General features: G+C 46.8%; 1 protein-coding gene across 1 annotated transcript in view; it reads right to left on the minus strand.

Moving 5' to 3' along the window:
- The window catches only part of NCOR2 (nuclear receptor corepressor 2), a 185,122-nt gene that overhangs the window by 43,214 nt on the left and 120,842 nt on the right, over positions 1 to 21,066 (minus strand). The window contains exons 20-27 of the mRNA XM_081339110.1: positions 18,229 to 18,751; positions 11,426 to 11,546; positions 10,434 to 10,671; positions 8,073 to 8,237; positions 7,588 to 7,727; positions 7,346 to 7,445; positions 7,079 to 7,183; positions 6,359 to 6,453 (exon numbers count right to left, since the gene is read on the minus strand). Coding sequence (XP_081195236.1) covers positions 6,359 to 6,453; positions 7,079 to 7,183; positions 7,346 to 7,445; positions 7,588 to 7,727; positions 8,073 to 8,237; positions 10,434 to 10,671; positions 11,426 to 11,546; positions 18,229 to 18,751 — 1,487 coding nt within the window. The remainder of the gene's footprint in view (positions 1 to 6,358; positions 6,454 to 7,078; positions 7,184 to 7,345; positions 7,446 to 7,587; positions 7,728 to 8,072; positions 8,238 to 10,433; positions 10,672 to 11,425; positions 11,547 to 18,228; positions 18,752 to 21,066) is intronic.

Consider the following 21,066-nt stretch of genomic DNA (forward strand, 5'->3'; position numbering starts at 1 on the left):
TCTGTTTAACGTTAGGAGGTCACAGGAATAGCAGACAACGACCATTTTGGATTCTGCAGAACTAGGAGCTAGGCAAGGACCCAGAGACGGGAGACCAGTAAAGTAGAGGGCGAGGCTGAAATGAAGGCAGGTGTATTCGCACACGTGTCCAAACATTTCCTGCATCTCCCTTTCAACGCCCTCAGTTCTCTTCTGGCACTGCCATTTATTCCTCTCTACAAATGTTCCAGGTGGCACAAGACTGTTTTCCTTTCCTTTAGCCCTTGTGGGACGAGACCTGGAAATTTCTCTGCTTTAAAACAGGTTTCCTTTTGTTGGAAGGATCAGCTTGAGAGCCTTGGTGGAGCAGTGGGCTAATGCCTCCTTAAGTAACACCAGCTGCCTGCAATTAGTGCAGGTTCGAGTCCCACCAGGCTCAAGGTTGACTCAGCCTTCCATCCTTCCGAGGTCGGTAAAATGAGGACCCAGATTGTTGGGGGCAATTAAGCTGACTTTGTAATAATGCCGCTTGGGTGTGTGTGTGTGTGAAAGCCCTAATAAGCAGGCCTATACATAGAATGAAGGCTACTGCTAAGCTTGTAAGCCGCCCTGAGTCTTCGGAGAAGGGCGGGATATAAATGGAATTAAAATAAATAAAATAAAAAAATATATACCTCTCGGAAGCTCAACAAACTTCTAGTCACAGAAAGGACTTCTTCTGACTTAAGATCTCTGCCTTACCCAAACCCACTGCCAACCTTGGGTGCCAAAATTCATTCGCTAAGAATCAAGAGAGGGATAAATGATACTCTGATGCTTTCCGGGGATCCGATCTGGATTCTTTTGCACGCCAAGCACACGCCTTGCCACTGCGCAACATTTCGCTTTCCCCAAATGACTGGGTGGGGCCCCTAAGCTTTAGGCTGCATCCATCTGCAGGACCAGACTTGACAAACACATGACAAGCTGGTTGGTGGCGCCACCGCCAGAGATAAGGAATAATATGCTTAAAGATAAGAGAGCCTGCCTCTAAATGTTCACAAGCATGCTCAGTCCACTACCTAACCTGTCTTGGGGCTGACTCACACTCAGGAATATTGAAAAAGATGTTGCTTTTTGCAATCCTAGCACCTATTTAGGATGATGCTACAGCTCTCATTGGTTGACTTCTGGCAATTGATGCCCTAGGTCAGGCTCCCCCCAACCTCCGGTCTGTGGACCAGTACCAGTACCAGTACTGGTTGGTATGCCACCAACCAGTCCGCACAAACAAGAAAAGCCCCATCTGTGGGATGCAGGCAACCCACAAAACCACGGACCCTCCCACTGGCAGAAAAACCTCTCTCCACGGAACTGGTCCCTGGTGCCCAAAAAGTTGGGGACCTCTGCCCTAGGTCAGTGGCTCTCAACCTGTGGTCCGTGGACCACTGGATGGCCGTGAGGTCACCACAGGGGGTCTGCGAATATTTGATGCAATCTAGTGCTTTAAATCTTGAGTTAGGTCTTGGTGGGTGCTGCATCACTGGAGGTTTTTAAGAAGAGACTGGACAGCCACTTGTCTGAAATGGTATAGGTTCTCCTGCTTGAGCAGGGGGCTGGACTAGAAGACCTCCAAGGTCCCTTTCAGCTCTATTCTGATTGATTGGTCTGTGGCCACAGAAGGTATTTAAAGAGGTCCACGGTGAAGATTGAAAACCGCTGCCCTAGGTCAGGGGTAGGCAACCTCGGCTCTTTTATGACTCATGGACTTCAACTCCCAGAATTCCTGAGTCAGCATAGCTGACTCAGGAATTCTGGGAGTTGAAGTCCATGAGTCATAAAAGAGCCCAGGTTGCCTATCCCTGCCCTAGGTGAACCATGCCATCAATATCACTCTAGAATTTAAATGCGTTCAGAGTAGGTGGAGATTATGCCTGTGTTTTCACCATGTCTGCACATGTTCTGTAGAAGCCAAGGTAGAGAAATTTCATCACCTCATCCTACTACAAATCTCTTACGGGCAGTGGTTGAACTAGGGCATAGGTCTGGGGTGTTAGTAAGGTAATTGCTCGGATGTTCTTAGGGGCAACAGAGGTCCAGAGATGCCCAAGGCTAAGACCCAATCCAGCCCAAGGCTAAGACCAGGCAGTCCTCATTTAATGATGACCTGCTTTAGCGACCACTCACAGTTACAACATTAATAAAGTAACTCTGCAATCAATCGTTGTATTTACGTTTGCAGGCCCGTAAAAGAGAAGGAAAGCTGAAGCAAGATCATAATGAAAGTTGTGGTTTCCTTTAGCAATTGCTTCACTTAATGACCGAACTGTGGTCACTAAAACAAGGATGTCCGACACCAATTCAAAGAGCAATAAAATTCCAGAATCTTGGGATCCAACAGACCAGCTCTGAGTCTCCCCGCAACATAAACCAGAGACACCGCATTACAAATACGGCACTTCCAGCGCCTGAATTCAAGGGCTTGGCGTTAAAAGACACAAAACACAGAGCTGGCCCGGGATCAGCTTCGGCACACATGCTCACAGGACAACTGGAACATGAGATGGCTTTAGGGAAAGAACGTCTGAAACATCTGTCTTCTGCAGCCCAGATTTGCAAATGGGTACTGCTGCAACACAACAGATCATGAACGGCCTTAAGGCTTTGTAAATGAGACCGTTGGTAATTACCATCAACCAACCCAGCTAGATCACCATGGGTGGCACCACCATATGCATATATTTCAGGCAAGTCCGTACTCCCCAGAAGCTTGCAAATAAAAGCTTCCTTTAATGAACCATCCCGAGGGAGGGAATAGAATAGAAAAGAGCTGGAAGGGACCATGGAGGTCTTCTAGGCCAGCCCTCAGCTCAAGCAGGAGAACTTATACCATCTCAGATAAGTGACTGTCTAGTCTCTTCTTAAAAATCTCCAGTGATGGAGCGCCCACGATTTCTGGGGGGCAAGCTGTTCCACTGGTTGATTGTCCTCACTGTCAGGAAGTTTCTCCTTAATTCCAGGTTGCTTCTCTCTTTGGTCAGTTTCCAACCATTGTTTCTTGTCCTGCCCTCTGGTACTTTGGAGAATAACTTGACCTCCTCTGCCTTGTGGCATCCCCTCAAATACTGGAAGAGTGCTATCATGTCTCCCTTATTTCTTCTTTTCTTTAGACTAGCAAAATCCAAGTCCTGCAGCTGTTCTTCATATGTTTTAATCTCCAGGCCTTGGTCATCTTAGTTGCTCTTTGAATTTTTTCCAAACTCTCAACATTTTTTCTGTGTGTGTGTGTGATACAGTGACCAAAATTGGCTGCAGTATTCCAGGTGTGGTCTTACTAGGGTTTTATAAAGCGGTACTAATACTTCTCGTGATCTTGATTCTATGCCTCTGTTTATGCAACCCAGGATTGTGTTAGCTTTTTTGGCTGCTGCCACACACGGCTGGCTTGTAGTCAAGTGATCGTCCACTAGGACTCCAAGGTCCCACTCACAGTTGCCGTTTTTGAGGCAGGTTTCACCCAGTCTGTATGTGTACCATTGGTTTTTCCTGCCTAAGTGTAGGAATGGGACAACTTGCTTCAGCCAATTCACCATGGCCAACTCTTGCCACGGGACAATTCCCGCGAGGAGACAATTCAACAATTCTATTTAATTACTTAAAATAAATAAGTGAAAAATATTTTAATGTTGGCCATTCGCATTTCATTCTGTCCCTCCTTTTGCATCCTTTCTTTAGTTATTCTGTTCTACCATTTCTTTGATAGTAATGTAACTCTTGTCCCGTCCTGAATTGTCCCGCAATGACTTGGCCGTGGCAAAATGGCCACCGCAAATTGTCGTAGACCCTCCCGAGGGAGAAAAGGCATGCCTCCTTCCCAAGGCCCATCCTCCTTGCTAAACCATTGGTCTTGATTTTGGCCAGGAAGGAAATCAACACAAATGACATACACGTAATCAATCCTCAACTTGCAACCGTTTGCTCAGCGGCTGTTCAAAGTTACAACGGCATTGAAAAGAGTAACTTGTGAGTGGTCCTCACACTTACAATCCCCCCCCCAATTCCCACAATCCAATTTCAATTTCAAGTATTTACAATGGTTGCAGCGCCCTGGGATCACACAATCGCCATTTGCGACCTTCCCAGCCAGCTTCCAGCAAGCAAAGTCAATGGGGGGGGGGGGAAGCGGGATTCACTTAACGACTGTGCGGCCACTGAAGAACCACTGTGATTTGCTTAGCATGGCAAAAAAAGGTGGTTAAATTGGCTGCCACCCGCTTAACCACCGGCTTACTGAGCAACCAAAATTGTGGCCGTTAAGTCAAGAACCACCTGCAATTTGTGTCTGTGGTATCACCAATGCCACGGACCCACGAGAATTTGCATGGTCATGCAAACGACGTAACCCGCCAGAAAGGAGATAAAATCCCTGAGAGGGTTAGGGTTAATTTTCTAAAAAGGCCTCGACTGGATGATTTTGGATGCAACAGAGTCTGCTATTTTGCAGGGATGTCTAAAGAAGCTCCAGATATAATTTCTGAATTATCTCATTATTCTGCATCGTAAGACAGGAAGCCAACCCTCCTTCCTATCTGATGCTACCTAAACCAGTAATTGGGAAAGCGATGCTCAGCATTAATTAAAGATTCTGGGATGACACTAACTGTATCCATCCTCCCTCCCCACCGTATTTTCTTTTCCAGGGATAGCAGAGTACCGTTGCAGAATTCTGCCCCATCTGCTAGTTTAACTCTTCAATCTTTGGGGGATTTATTTATTAATTCAATTTATATAGTTGCCCATCTCAGGGTGCGATTCTGGACAGTGCACGTCAATCAAACAAAACAGCAATAACAAAGTTATTAAAAACTCTTAATTAGAAAACGGCTGCATTGGAAACCGGATCCTAAAAACAAGAAAATAACATTTCCAACTCAAACATCTGAAAAACAGCAAGGGACGATGCGAGGATAAAACGTCTTCAAGAGCCAGCAAATGTTAATATTTCTGTGGTAGCAAAGAACTTTTCACTGCCATCCCCTGAGCTGAAAACATTTTAATTTCTCTCCCCCCCCCACCCACCACAAGCTAGCTCTTTAAATGGAACCATAAACTACCCTAACGAAGAGGACTTATTTCAGCAATGTAATGTTACGAGCCTTCAAAACTGTCTCATGGCAGTTGAACTGAGGCTTATTTTTCCAGGAAAATGAGCTGAGAACTCCAGCGTTCTCATAACGTATCTTTAAAGATCTGAATGTCAGCCAGGGAGGAGGAGGAGAAAAAAAAAAGGAAAAAAAAACAGAATTCTCTCTGCTCTGTTTCCAGAGAAAGCAATAATTGGAGAGTACAAAGCCATCACCCAGTTGGCAAGCCTTCCAGTCTCTAGACCTGATTGATGGGAACCATGAATTCTTTGCGCTTTCTGTGTGTGTGTGTGTGTGTGTGTGTGTTAGCAGACTCATGTGTTGCGTTGTCTAGGGATGTGCACAGCAAGGAAAAGGGTCTGGAAAGAGCTCTAGGGACCTCAAAGCAGAGTTTGTGTTCCTTGAGGAAGAGCTACAACTATTGTTTTCTACCCATTGAAGAAGACCACATTCTGAACCTTGGTTGAGTTCCTTGTCAATATGGTTGAGTTCAAGACCAGCCAAAGGTCTTTAGCATGTATTAGCCAACCCTGGTCTTGTTCATCATCTTAGGACAGGGGTAGGCAACCGTGCTGGCTCAGGAATTCTGGGAGTTGAAGCCCACGAGTCATAAAAGAGCCAAGGTTGCCTACCCCTGATCTAGGACGATATGGTTGGCTTCAAGACTAGCCAAAGGTCTTCAACAGGTAATAACCATCCCAGGTCTTGTTCATCATCTTAGGACAGGGGTAGGCAACCGTGCTGGCTCAGTAATTCTGGGAGTTGAAGTCCACGAGTCATAAAAGAGCCAAGGTTGCCTACCCCTGATCTAGAACAATATGGTTGGCTTCAAGACCAGCTAGAGGTCTTTAGCATGTATTAGCCAACCCTGGTCTTGTTCATCATCTAGGACAGGGGTAGGCAACCATGCTGGCTCAGGAATTCTGGGAGTTGAAGTCCACGAGTCATAAAAGAGCCAAGGTTGCCTACCCCTGATCTAGGACAATATGGTTGGCTTCAAGACTAGCCAAAGGTCTTCAACAGGTAATAACCATCCCAGGTCTTGTTCATCATCTAGAACAATATGGTTGGCTTCAAGACTGTCCAAAGGTCTTTGGCAGGTAATAACCATCCTAAGTCTTCTTCATTTTTTGTGCCCTCATCAATCTTTGGCAACACCTTTCAGAACATTCTCTGCCCTAGGTTCTTCGCATCACCAAGACACTTCTAATCCACTTCTGGTGCACTGCTAGAAAACCCCCCAACAGAAGACTTACATGTGTGATGGAACCCCGATATGTGATGGTAGACTCAGAGGGTGGCCTTGTGCTGGGAATCCCTTTAATGATGCTCACTCCTGACAAGGAGGTACCTGCAGGATACAACAAACAAGAAGAGGTGATAAGTTTCAAAAATAATTTGGTGGCTTTCAACAACCTGCTTATTCCAGGACATTTGGGACGGTAAAGGCAGCCTCAAACAGGTTTATGGGACAATGAACTCAGCACTGATTCTGCAGGTTGGGGAGTTTCTCCCAATGACTTAGACCAGGGGTCTTCAAACTTGGCCCTTTTATGACTTGTGGACTTCAACTCCCAGAATTCCTTAGCCAGGCACGCTGGCTGAGGAATTCTGGGAGTGGAAGTCCACAAATCATAAAAGGGCCAAGTTTGAATACCCCTGACTTAGACAAAAGGACTCTCCCGTCACCTGCAACCTTCCTAAAACCAGAGTTATGTCAATTATGAGTTCCATCACTAAAGGTTCTTGCCTGTGAAATTTTGGGAGGTCCAGTGAGGTTTATAAACACAATGTACACCCAACCTTCAACAAGTCCTTTTGGTTTGAAGAGGCTAAAGAGTGCAGAAGGTGACTGGTGTATCCCAGAAGTTCTAGACAATGCCTTCAAAGATATCGCTACAGAGCTTAACTAGAGATTATGTTAGAAGAGAACCTTCTAGAGAAACGTCTTGGCTTCTACAGTTCAAGGGACTTACCTCGAAGAACTGAGCTTTCCTGTGAAGTCTGCACAACCAAGCTTTCAGGTTGACCAGCTTGGCCTCTAGGAGAAAGCTGCTCTTGTTTCACTCCAGAAAATGGCACTGGAAAACAAGAACGTTACCACCTTTACTTTACTGTACCAGGAGCAGAAGAAATTACTTGGATGATCAGCTGGTTTCAGCATGGCTACTGTCCAACTGGGTCCTCCCCTTCTTTGGCCAGCAGTGACTCTGAGAACCAGGCCAGAATGAAGATCAGCTTACCCAACTTCTTGGGATCCATCGTCAAAGGAACAGAGATGGAACCGATGGAGACTTTTGCGTGCTCTGGACTGAATGGACCATGGAGCTGTAGAGGTATCCCCTGAAAGATCCATCAAAGAACATTAGTTATGGGGGGATGCCAACAACCAAAGTATGGTAGCAACCACGCTTTTGACCCCCGTTTCCTTGTTCCTCTTGATCTGGTCGTGGGACAGTCTCAGAAGGTTGGGTTACACATTTACCTGGGAAATACAGCCAGGTGTTCTTTCAAGAACAGAGGGATGCTTGTTAGAGATCAGAGGAGGAGGATTGGAGATGGCTGACAACCTTGGCGGGCCAGTTCGAGAACTTTCATGAGCATTCAAGGAGATAGGATGAGCTGCTGTAGAGACAAAGAGGGACAGATTGAGAGTTTAAAACAATGTGAGTTGTATTTGAACTCAGTTCTTCTAAGAAAGATCTGCCTACTTGATTGTGAGAAACATGGATTTTGAACTCGCACAACCCCAAATATCTCATGACTGTCTGCAAACCTTGTGTCCCACTGGGCCAAAAAAAACCTAACAACTCGCATGGGATTGCTTTTACAGTCCTCATTCTGCTGTTTTCCGCTTCTGTCCTGGATCTGGAATTTGGCAACGCTCCAACCCAGTCTCCAAATTACAATCCACTGGGCATTGCCAACGCTGGACAGACTAACATCCTAAGTGCCGAGGGCTGGACTCACCAGAGGGATTATATTGAAATGTCTGAGACTCAGCGTGTGGAGAGGTTCGGATAACATCCCTTGAGGAGCCTTGGTAGGGAAGGACCGGTGGCCAACAGGTTGTGGTGGCAGATTCTCCACCTTGCTTCTGTCCATCTGGAAGGGGGGTGAAAAGCACCGGTTTTTCTACCAGAGGAGAGAAACAGCCAGAAACGCTAAATTAGGAAGCTTGCATTTTTCAATGGATGGATGGATGGAGATAGGATGGGATTGAAGGATGGATGGATGGATATGGGTGGGATGGGATGGAAAAGAAGAATGGAAGGATAGATAGATAGATAGATAGATAGATAGATAGATAGATAGATAGATAGATAGATAGATAGATAGACAGACAGACAGACAGACAGACAGACAGACAGACAGACAGACAGACAGACAGACGTAGATGGATGGATAGGTAAATGAATGGATGGATGAACAGATAATGATAATAGATAGATAGATAGATAGATAGATAGATAGATAGATAGATAGATAGATAGACAGACAGACAGACGTAGATGGATGGATAGATAGGTAAATGAATAGATGGATGAACAGATAATAATAGGTAGATAGATAGATAGATAGATAGATAGATAGATAGATAGATAGATAGATAGATAGATAGATAGACAGACAGACAGACAGACAGACAGACAGACAGACAGACAGACAGACAGACAGACAGATCTATCCGCCTATCTTTGAGGGAGTCTTGACTCCTGGGAATCACATGGACGTATCCATGCAGTCTTCTTGGCAACCTTTCCAGAACTAGCTTCCCATTACTACTTTCCGAGGGCTGAGAGAGAGGAAATGGCTTTTCACCCAGCTGGCTTCGTGCCCAAGGGCAGGTCTGGAAACTCACCGTCCCCTCGCTGCCAGTCCACACCTTCTTACCACCACAGCAAAGGGGAGATCCAAAACATCCCGATGTTTTAAAACCCGAGAAAGAAAGTGACGGCGGGAGAGAGAAGAGGCCCCAAACATCTGCACCTGGCCAAGCACCTCCTTCTGTTCTGGGAGAGAGGACCCTAAATGACGCCCACCTTTAGCTTTCACGATTTACAGCCTGAACTTGGTTGTTTCTGCCGCTGCTTCCAAGGACAGCAGGAGAAGACAGGTTGATAAACTACACAGCTTAGAGGCAGACATCTGCAGGAGAAAATCTCTAGCGGGGACTTGTTTTTTTCCCCTCTCGTTAATTCCTTCCCTGCCCTGCTGTAGACACAAGACAGCCTCCATGTCTGCCGCAGAGATGGTTTAAGGCCAGACCCAGGCAGGGCTATGGAAATGGGGGCCTCTAGGATGAAGGAAGTCCTTCCAGCCCCAACCAGGGGAAGACCCTGCTCTGAAGCTTCAACCACGGTTGACTTCGTTCTGCTTCTCCTCTCCCCTCCTCTCTCCTTCCCACGCACATTAACAAAGAGCCATAACTCAAAGCCCTTCTGGATATGCTCGCAGTTATCCCCAGAAAAGGAGGCTACCACGGCCATTTATCAAAGCCCTGGAACTGGAGCAAGGGAGATGTCGGTTTATGCGATTTGTCATCCAAATGGATTTTCTTGGCTAGGCAGCCCTGCTCCGAAGGCCAAGGGGAAATGGGGTGGCCGAATCGATAGGAAGTTGCCGAAGCTACATGCCCCAAAGAGAAGCAAGGCCAACTGTCCCAGATCTGCCCACTCCTTGTTGCATGCGGAGGAGGAGGAGGAGGAGGAGGAGGAGGAAACGATCCACCTGCAAACAGTTGCCAAACCATCTTCCAAGTCTGAAAGTACAAATCTCATCCTCTTTTTACTGCCTGATAAGCTAGGACGCGGTGGCTCAGTGGGTTAGGACGCTAAGCTTGTCGATCAGATGGTTGGCACTTTGGCGGGTCGAATCCCGAGTGCCGCGTAACAGAGTGAGCGCCTGTTACTCGTCCCAGCTTCTGCCAACCTAGCAGTTCGAAAGCACGTCAAAATGCGAGTAGAAAAATAGGGACCACTCCGGTGGGAAGGTAACAGCGCTCCGTGCGCCTTTGGCGTCTATTCATGCCGGCCACATGACCACGGAGACGTCTTCGGACAAGCGCTGGCTCTTCGGCTTTGAAATGGAGATGAGCACCGGCCCCTAGAGTCGGAAATGACTAGCACGCATGTGCGGGGGAACCTTTACCTTTTTAAGCTAGGAGAGTGACTTCCTTCCTTCCTCCCTCCCTCCCTCCCTTCCTTCCTTTTTCACTCTTCCTTCTTTGTTCTAACCTGTTTCCTCTCTCCCTCCACTAATTTTCCTTCCTTCCTCCCTCTCTCCCTCCCTCCCTCCGCGGCATCCCCCCAAACCCCAAAGCGCGCTCACCATCTTTCTCTGCCTCAGCCGGGCTCTGATGCGGAGCTTCCCGAGGGCTGCTGCCAGTGCTGCTGCACAGCTGGGGCTCCTTCTCCGATGGGGGAGGCTTGCCCGGCGCAGCGGCCTCCTCCTGGGCTCCCTCCAGGGCCAGGGCGATCTGCTGCTGGTAGAGGCCCAAGGTATGGGGAGGCACCGAGGGTTTCGGAGCCCCACTCTGCAACGCTCCCTCCAGCGCGCCTTCGGACATCTGTGGGGAAAGGAGAACCTGGGTGTAAGTCCTTTGCAATGGGCACCCCTAGCCTCCCAGGTTGTGTTTGTGTTAGCTTGAGTCCGTCAGTTCTGCTAATTTCTTCAAAACCCAGGGGGAAGGAAGGAAGGAAGGAAGGAGGGAGGGAAGGAAGGAAGGAAGGAAGGAAGGAAGGAAGGAAGGAAGGAAGGAAGGAAGGAAGGAAGGAAGGAAGAAAGAGAGAAGGAAGGAAAGAGAAGAAAGGAAAGAGAGAGGGAGAGAGGAATGAGAGGAGGAAGAAAGGAAGGAAGGAAGGAAGGAAGGAAGGAAGGAAGGAAGGAAGGAAGGAAGGAAGGGAGGGAGGGAGGGAAAGGAAAGGAAAGGGAGGGAGGGAGGGAGGGAGGAATGAGAGGAGGAGGGAAGGAAGGGGAAAAGAAGGAAGGAAGGAAGGGAGAAATGGAAGAAAAAAGAGAGAAGGAAGTAAAGAGAGGAAAGGAAAGAGAGAGGGAGGGAGGGAGGGATGAGAGGATGAGGGAAGGAAGGGGAAAGGAAGGAAGGGAGAAATGGAAGAAAAAAGAGAGAAGGAAAGAAGAAAGGAAAGAGAGAGGGAGGGAGGGATGAGAGGATGAGGGAAGGAAGGGGAAAGGAAGGAAGGAAGGGAAAAATGGAAGAAAAAAGAGAGAAGGAAGGAAAGAGAGGAAAGGAAAGAGAGAGGGAGGGAGGAATGAGAGGATGAGGGAAGAGGAAACGGAGGGAGCGAGCGAGGGAGACTCACAATGGGGGGGATGGCAGCTGCCCTCTGCTTCAGCTGCTTGAGGTCCAGAGGCTTCTGAGGTGAGGAGGTGAGGCGGGCATCGTTGGGGGAACCAAGGAGACTCAAGCGGGCAGCCGGCAACCTGCAGAGAGACACAACCACCCTGCGTGAGGGGCACTTTCCGAGCGCTGCTTTGGCCCAGAAATCCAGACTTGATTCTCTTGGACCACTGCAGAGATTCACTGAACAACCGTGAGGAAAAAGGCTGTGAAATCCTGCGTGACCCACTTAACAACCCCCCCTTACTTAGCAATGGAAATCCTGGTCCCAATTCTGATCTCGAGGACCGCCTGTGATTCTGACCTTGCTGAAAGTCAAACGTGAGAGGATCTCTTCACAACTCCTTAGACAACTATCTTGAGGCTCTACCTGGTTTGACTTTGGGCTAAAAGACGAGGATCCCAACCATCTTCTGGACCACTGGAGACCCCTTGGGGGTCTTTGGGAGGGTTCCCACCAGAAGAAAAATTGATGGGACCTGGCTGATGACCTCGGGCTGACTTATCTCCTTGATGTGGGAGTCGGAGGATAAAAGCACCCACTCTTAAAGCTTTGAAGATTTATAAGAGAAGATGATCGTGAGCCACGTTGGAAAGTCCTGGTCCTGTAACCAGCTGAAAGAAGGACAAATTCAACCATCCCAGTGATCTCCCAAGGCTTTAACCCACCAGGAAAACGGGATTAGATTTCTGCTTGACGTTCTCCCACTTATTTTTTTTTTTTTACCCTCTGAACATCTCTGGCTGCTCCCCAGCCATAAACTGACAACAGTTAATGCATGACTGTACAGGCCTCTGTATTCATTTATATTTAGCGTGACCCATGCTTGAACTTTTCATTCCTCTGGCTGCCAGCAACAGCAGCAGCCTTTATAAAATATATATATTTTTCAACGATAATTATCTTCAGAGACCTTTTACTTCCATTCGGCTTGCGAGTAGCCAAGAGGAACCGACAAAACAGCTCAACGCTGTCAAAACCTTCCCTGGAAGGTTGTGATGTCGTGGCACGCACGCGCGCACGCACACACACACACACACACACACACACACACACACACACACACAAGCATTGGGGCCAGGATTGAGATTGTTAAAAGGGTTAAATATTTGGGGGTGATTTTGTCGCCCTCTAATACAAAGCTATATAAAAATAATTATGAAAAATTATGGGGGAAAATTCAAAAAGAATTGGAGAGTTGGAAAAAATTGCAATTGTCTTTGTTGGGACGGATTGCAGCAGTAAAAATGAATGTCCTGCCTAAATTTTTATTTTTATTTCAAATGATACCGATTCTTAAGAAAGATTCTAATCTGGAGGAATGGCAGCGAGGTATCAATAAATTTGTGTGGGCAGGGAAAAAACCACGAGTTAAACTTAAGATTATGCAGGATACTCGTGAGAGAGGTGGCCTTAAATTGCCTAATTTTAAATTATATTATGAAGCTGCTGCATTAGTAGGAATAAGTGACTGGATTAATTTGACGCAAGGGAGGTTATTAAATCTTGAGGGCCACGATTTGTTGTTTGGCTGGCATGCATATTTGTTGTATGATAAGAAGGTAGACAACGTGTTTAGGGTGCATATTTTAAGACAGGCATTGCTGAGAGTTTGGAAGAAGTACAGACATAAGTTAAGTTGCAAGATACCATTGTGGGCAATTCCAAAACACGCAATAGAAAATATACATGCTGGCTTCAAACATGATTTGACTACGTATAAGGAGATTCTCAGTTTGGAAAGAAATGTTTGGTGTTTGAAATCATATAGCCTCTTGCGAGAAGAGAAGGTTGTTCAAAATTGGTTTCAATATACTCAGTTACGGGCCAGGTGGAAAGAAGACCAGAAAAATGGATTTACAATGACTGATGAAAATTTGATAAAGCAAATTAGGAATCAGGGACCAGCACATATCAAACGGATATATCTTGCATTGATAGAGATTGACTCAGAAACAGAGCTTGTTAAGGATTGTATGATAAAATGGGCCCAAAATATCCAGGAAGTTATCACAATGGACACGTGGGAAAAGATTTGGGTGAGGAACGTAAAATTTACACAAGCTCAAAATTTAAGAGAGAATTTTTACAAAATGTTTTATAGATGGCATTTAGATCCCAAAAAGCTTGCAAGTATGTATCCAAATTATCAGCCTAAATGTTGGAGGTGCGGTGATGAAGATGCAACATATTTTCATATATGGTGGACTTGTAAAAAGGTTAAGGCTTTTTGGATAAAAGTCTGGTGGAATATGCAGAAGATTTTTAAACAGAGGATAAAGTTTTGTCCGCAATTTTTTTTGTTGGGAATAATTACAGATGCCACAGTTGTGGACACCAAGTTGATGTTGAATTTAATTACGGCGGCAAGACTTTTGATAGGCCAATACTGGAAGAAAGAGGAACTGCCGACCATAGAGGAGTGGACTTTAAAGGTTTCCGACCTGGCAGAGATGGCGAAGATTTCGGCCTATTTGAAAGATCATTCGCAAGAACGCTATATTATGGAATGGAGAAAATGGATTGATTTTATCCAGAACAAGTATAGGGTTAAGAAGTTTTATGTAGCATTTGAATAAGTCTTCTTTCGCTTTTTTTTTCTTTTATTATCTTAGTTTCTTTTTATACATATTCAATATTATTATTATTTGTTTTATCTTATATAAGCTAGAGAGTGATGGATTTTAGAGTTTATAATTGTTAGTATATGATTGTTTATGATTGCTTTTTATATATATACCTTGTATTTAGCTCTGGGAAGTCGGGGGGGGGGGAGGGGGGGAGGGGGGAGGTAGGGAGGGGGGAGGAGGGAGGGGGAAGGGGGGATTCTTAAAGGAAAACTGTATTTTAAAACTTTTCAATAAAAAAAAAAAAAGCATTGGGGCCAGGATGTTAATGGAAGCTGGCCTGGATATATGGGATCTGTTGTTCATGTCGTTGTTTTACAGGCGGTCCTCAACTTACAGCCAAAATGGGGTCCAAAATTTTGGTCGCTAAGCGAGACATTTGCGAAGCAAGTTTGGCGACCTTTCTTGCCGCAGTTGTTAAAAGTGAATCACTGCAGTTCTTAAGCTGGCAACATGGTTGTTAAGTGAAACTGCCTTCCTCACTGGTCGTAAAAGGGAAATCACGTGACCCCGGAACCCTGCAAATTGTCATAAATATGAGTCAGTTGCCAAGCGTCTGAATTTTGAGCGCGTGACCCACGGGGGATGCTGCAAGAGTCATAAAGTGTGAACAACGGTCCCAAGTCACTTTTTTTAGTGCTGTTGTAACTCCGAAAGGTCACTAAATGAACTTTTGTAAGCCGAGGAGTGCCTATCTATAGCTCTGTTAAATAAAATGAATCTAAAACCAGCACACCATTCACCATATGACCTAGATTGTCTAGGCAGGGTGGGGTAAATCTGCCTCTTATTGCGGGATGTCAAGGTGGACACTGAGGGGACAGGTAACACCTAGGTAACATCATCAGGATTAGAAGGGAGTGAGAGGGAGGGAGGGAGGGAGGGAGGGAGGAAAGGAAGGAAGGAAGGAAGGAAGGAAGGAAGGAAGGAAGGAAGGAAGGAAGGAAGGAAGGAAGGAAGAAAGGAAGGAAGGACTATGGAGCCCTTGATGCTCTCTGAGCTTGTTTTCTTGCAGACGTTTCATTACCCAGCTAGGTAACATCATCAGGGCTAGTCAAAGGGTGCCGTTTGCTGTCAGTTTATATTCTTGCCTGTCTGTGTGGGTTGCAAAACGCTTGCAAAATTCCAGGTAAAATAGAAATGCCTTTGGTGCCTCTCTTCCGAATCGCTTCTCGCATTTTCTTTTCATTCATTTTGGAAAAAACTCCCCAGTACTCCCCTTAAAATTGCTGCTTCCCCAATTTGGCCATCATGCTTAAATTCAAGCAGTCGTGTTTTGAGTCAGAAACTGGGCAGATGCTTAGCTAGCAGTTAATCTCCTCAGATGTTGAACCATAGGGCTGTGTCTTTGGATTTTATCAGGAGAGCAGCGGAGATGGAAGGGACCTTGGAGGTCATCTAGCCCAACCCCCTGCGCAAGCAGGAGACCCTAGACCAGGGGTAGGCAACCTCGGCTCTTTTATGACTCATGGACTTCAACTCCCAGAATTCCTCAGTCAGCTATGCTGACTGAGGAATTCTGGGAGTTGAAGTCCATGAGTCATAAAAGAGCCGATGTTGCCTACCCCTGCCCTAGACCATTTCAGACAAATTGACTGTCCAATCTCTTCTCAAAAACCTCCAGTGTTGGAGCACCGACAACTTCTGAAGGCAAGCCGTTCCACCGATTAATTATTTTCACTGTCAGGAAATCCCTGCTGAGTTCCAGGTTGCTTCTCTCCTTGATTACTTTCCATCCGTTGCTCCTTGTCCTTCTTCCTTCAGCTGCTTTGGAGAATAGCTTGATCCCCTCTTCCCCATGGCAGCCACTCAAGAGATTGGAAGACTGCTGTCATGTCACCCCTAGTCCATCTTTTCGCTAGATTAGGTAAGGTAAAGGTTCCCCCGCACATGCGTGCTAGTCATTTCCGACTCTAGGGGCCGGTGCTCATCTCCGTTTCAAAGCCGAAGAGCCAGCGCTTGTCCGGGGACATCTCCATGGTCATGTGGCTGGCATGACTAGACACCAAAGGTGCACGGAACGCTGTTACCTTCCCACCGGAGTGGTCCCTATTTTTCTACTTGCATTTTTACGTGCTTTGGAACTGCTAGGTTGGCAGAAGCTGGGACGAGTAACAGGCACTCACTCTGCTACGCGGCACTGGGGATTCGACCCGCCAAACTGCCGACCTTCTGATCGACAAGCTCAGCGTCCTAACCCACTGAGCCACCGCGTTCCTCTTCGCTAGATTAGACATACACAATTCCTGCAAACGTCTATTTTAGCCTCCAACCCCCTAATCATCTTTGTCGCTCTTTCCTGCACTCTTTCCAGAGTCTCAACATGGTTGTGTGTGTGTGTGTTGGGGGGGGGGGGGAGAGGAGTATCTGGCTTGCTTTCAGCAAATGCAATAATTTATGCTCCCAATGCTCTTGTTTTCTCCTGCCCCGGGGTCAGTCATCCCTTGATAAATGTCTGCCCGAGAATATGGATTTTCAAGAGGCGTTTAAGGAAATGGACCGAAGCTCTGCACTAAATCAGCCTTCAGTCACGGGAGGCAGGCAGACCAGTCGTCCCAGAACTGCCAACTGGCCCGGGAAGTGACCGTCTAGTGGCGCCTGACCTCCTTTAACCCCGCCGGTGGGCATCGATCCCAAACAGGATCTAAAGCTGCCCTTTCAATTACCGTCAGGAGGAGTCACCAATCATTAGCCACGTGCAAATTTCTCCCCGAGATGATCAGGGTGATAAATCAACCTTTTTGAAGCCACGGGGGTTTGCTCAGCCAGCTTACACATGGCTCCCAAGAAATCTATAACCTGATTCAGAGGAAGGGTGTGTGTGTGTGTGTGTGTGTGTGTGTGTGTGTGTTAGATATAGTTTCTGACCACAGACTTGCCTGCCTTTCTGACTCATGGAATCTGCAAGCAATGCTCTTGGGATGGTAGGAAAAGACTTTTTAACGATTTCTCCTGTCCCGTCTCTCCTTTCTAGGCTCCCTGCCCAATTTATTCAGAAACCTGAATCACTCTGACCAAGCACCAGAAGTGAAACTGGATGCACACATAATTTGAGTTCTTCCTGCAAAAAACCAGCTTTGGGAAGGGCGCAGGGCCATCCCATCACGCACGCTTCCAGACTGCCGCCCACAACATTGCCCCGGCAGATCGATCTTGGTTGAAAAAGCTGCTCGCTCGTAGATCTTCCCGGGAGTCCAAATGATCTCCCTGGAAGATGGCTGCTCGCCAGGGATCTCCCCAGGAACCTGCCCAAACAAGTCCTGCTGCTGAAAATCGGATCGCTCGTCCACAGAAAAGACCCACCTCATCCCTTGCAGGAAAAATGAAGCTAGCAAACTTGCATGGGGGGGCTCAGCTGAAATGTTCAGGGGTGCCAAGCCCTGTTAGCTTTTCGTGGGAAGTACAGACAGTAGGAGTAGGCGTGAGCTTAACTGGACTCCAGAAGATGGTAGAGGACAGGAAGGCCTGGAGGAACATTGTCCATAGGGTCGCGATGGGTCGGACACGACTTCGCAACTAACAACAACAACAACAGACAGTTGACTTACGACCGTTTCACTGAACTGATCTTTCATTTAACGATCTTCCAAAGTTGCAACGGCGCTGGGGGAAAAAGCGCCACGTAGGGCTGTTTCTCACACTTAGGACCGTTGCAGCGTTCAAAAAAAAATATCGCAGTGTTCAAAATGCAGACGCTTGGCAACCGGTTCATATTGATGACGGTCGGGGTGTCCCCAGGGTCACGCGATTTTCCCCCTTTTGCGGCCAGCAAAGTCAACGGCAAAGCCAGGTCCGCTCACCAACCCCTGTGACTAACTTCGCAACTGCAGGGATTGGCTTCACCGTGGCGGCAAGGAAGGTTGTAAAATGGTGCAAAAGTCATTTTGCAACGGTCCCGCTTAGCCAACAGAAACATTGGGCTCAACTGTTGGCTGTAAAACAAGGACTGCCTGTTAACTACACCAGGGTTCCTCAACCTTGGCAACTTTGAGACTTGTGGACTTCAACTCCCAGAATTCCTCAGCCCGCAAAGCTGGCTGAGGAATTCTGGGAGTTGAAGTCCACAAGTCTCAAAGCTGCCAAGGTTGGAGACCCCTGATCTACACCCTTCCTTCCGCCTGCCGTCTTTCCACTTACTTGGTTTTGTCCGTGGGTTCCTGTTCTTCCATCTCGTCCGCGCTACATGTAGCGCTAGAGTCGCTGTCGGAGGCGGCGCTTCCGCTTTTGCTGACTTTCGGGCACTCCTTCTTCTCCGACTTAGGGGTGTCCTCTGTCTCGGCCCCCACCCCATTACTGGTCTCGCTTCTCTGCTCATCGGCCTTCTTCTCTTCTGGGACATCGGCCCCTTCCTCCATTTTTATCTCAGCCACGTCCGATTCGGGGTCTTTCGAGTTTTCTTCTCCACCGTCCGTTTTGATCGTGTCGACTTTCGGTTCCTCCTGCGGCTTTTCGCTCCCAGCTGGACCAGGCTCGGTCCCTTCCGGGCTGTGACCAATGGAGTCTACGGCGTTGGCTTCCGGGGACACGGTGGGTTTTTCGACATTGACCATCGTTTCTTCTTCGGCCTCAGGATTCACTTTGGGCTCGCTTTCCGGGGCCTTTTTGGTGTCGAGTCTCGGAGAAGGCAGGCTGTCTGTGTCAGAGCTGTTATTCACAGCAACTGGAATTAAAAAAAAAAAGACACACTGTTCATTTCGATGGCCAGGTTCCATTTGCAACGCACAAACACTCGGGGGTCCCCAAGGAGCCCTAAAAAAAAATATATTTTATGGCCGCGAGCGGGCGAGTTGCAATGCATTATTTAACTCTGAAGAGTTGCAGGCTACAACTGTGGATTTTGAAGAGAAGCTTCTGATATATTTTTGCAAGCAATTTGGTGCCGAAGAGTCACTTTGGAAAAAGCCAGAAACAAAACGTGGTTTAGATTTGCTTTAAACTACCATTAGGGGCTTGTCTTTGCCAGCCTTTCCTTTTTTGAGCCCCGTTTTATTTTGACCCTACAGTAGTCCTCAACTTACCACCACCATTAAGCAACCTTCCTGTTGCCAGCTGAGACATGTCCTAAGTGATTTTTGCCCCGTTTTATGACCTTTCTTGTCACAGTTATTAAGTGGATCGCTGCAGTTTTTAAAATCATACTGTGGTTGTTGAAGTGAATCTGGATTCCCCCGTTGACTTTGCTTGTCCAAAGGTCACACAAGGGGATCACGTGACCCTGCGGCACTGCAACCGTCATAAATATGAGTCAGTTGCCGAACATCTGGATTTTGATCATGGGACCACAACGGTTGTAAGTGTGAAAAAGGGTCACAACTCACTTTTTCCAGTGCCGCTGCAACCGTCGCCAAATGAACGGTTGTAAGTCGAGGACTTAGGAGGGGAGCTTTTAGCTGCAACTATATTTTCCAGTTTTTTGTAAGGTTACCATCATTTACGGGGGAGGGGGGGGGCGTTGTTTGTCTTAATTTTGGTTATTCTTCTTGATCTGAGAACAGCTTTTCCTTAAAGCCTTGCAGAACCATTAAACACACACACATTCACACACACACACACAAACAGACACACACACACACACACACACACACACACACACACACAGACGAGAAATCACTAAAAGCGACATTAAAGGTGGACATCAAAACCCATCCTCCCATGTGAAGCCACAATGGTGTGGTCTTAGCCAGGTTCCTTTTCACAGACCTCAAAGGGTGGGGAATTCACACACAGAGGCGTATCTTTCCAGGGTAATGAAAAGACGTGCCCGTTTGGAGAAAGGTGGGGGTTCAGGGAGGGGTGCGTGCATGTGTGCGTGTGTGTGTGTGTGCGTGTGTGTGTGTGTCTTCTGATCTTTTCATGATTAACTTGATCTCCCGACTTCCTGGAGTGGATTTTAAGGTTGCTACTATTAATCTCCTACCAACCTTGACCTGCATTTCGCTTCACTGAGATTGCAGCTATAAAAAAAACACAACCCAACAACATAAAAACCTAATTGGAAGGCTGCAGGACTTGCGGATCGGAGGCCCTTATTTCTTTCCTTTTTTTAATTGGTAAGGACAGACAGAGTTAATGTTGTTTTTCCTCCCCGCATTGAAGTGACCTTGATCTGGAGACCATCTACCCAGATGCTTCAGAACAGGCGAAATTCAATTTAAAGGCACGGGAAGAGGTTTACTGAAGTCCTTTATGGAACGCAGAGCAAATTCGTTCTTAATTTCCAAGTTCCTCTTCTTGATTGTCTGGCTCTTTGATGTTACAAATAGCCTTTGACTTACAATCATTCATTTAGTGACTCACTGAAGTGCGCTGAAAAGAGTGACTTGCAATGAATGTTATGGAGATGGTTGTCCCCAAATATGTTTATTTCCTTCCCCCCCCCCGCCCAAAAAAGCAGCTGTCTTGGTATTTTATTTTATTTTATTGAAAATGTTTCCCTTCTCTTCCAAGAGGCTTCTTCTGAATTCAACTGAAGAAGCTTCTTGGATGAGAAGCGAAACTTTTCAAAGAAAACACCAAGAAAGTCCAGTTGCTTTTTTGGAAAAAAAAACATCATATTTGGGACTTGTAAGATGGAACAGTTGTTAAGGAACAGCTCTACTTGTCTCCACTTTGAGCTCAGGGTGGTAGTAAAATCTGTGCACCACACTCAACATGAACAAGAGTCAAGATTTGCTACTAGGATACTAGAATATGAGGCAAGACAAGAAGCAACGGATGGAAACTGACCAAAGAGAGAAGCAACCTGGAATTAAGGAGAAACTTCCTGACACTGAGGACAATTAACCAGTGGAACAGCTTGCCACCAGAAATAGTGGGCGCTCCATCACTGGAGGTCTATGGAGAGTCTCAGTCATCCAGGTCATGGTTGTCTCAAAGATGGTTTTTCATGAGGCAACTGGGCTTTCTTGTTTTTCTTTGAAGACGTTTCGCTTCTCATCCAAGAAGCTTGTTCAGCTCTGACTATGATGGTCCTCC

This window comes from Vipera berus, assembly GCF_964194415.1.
Source record: "Vipera berus genome assembly, chromosome: 14".
Taxonomy (NCBI): Eukaryota; Metazoa; Chordata; class Lepidosauria; order Squamata; family Viperidae; genus Vipera; species Vipera berus.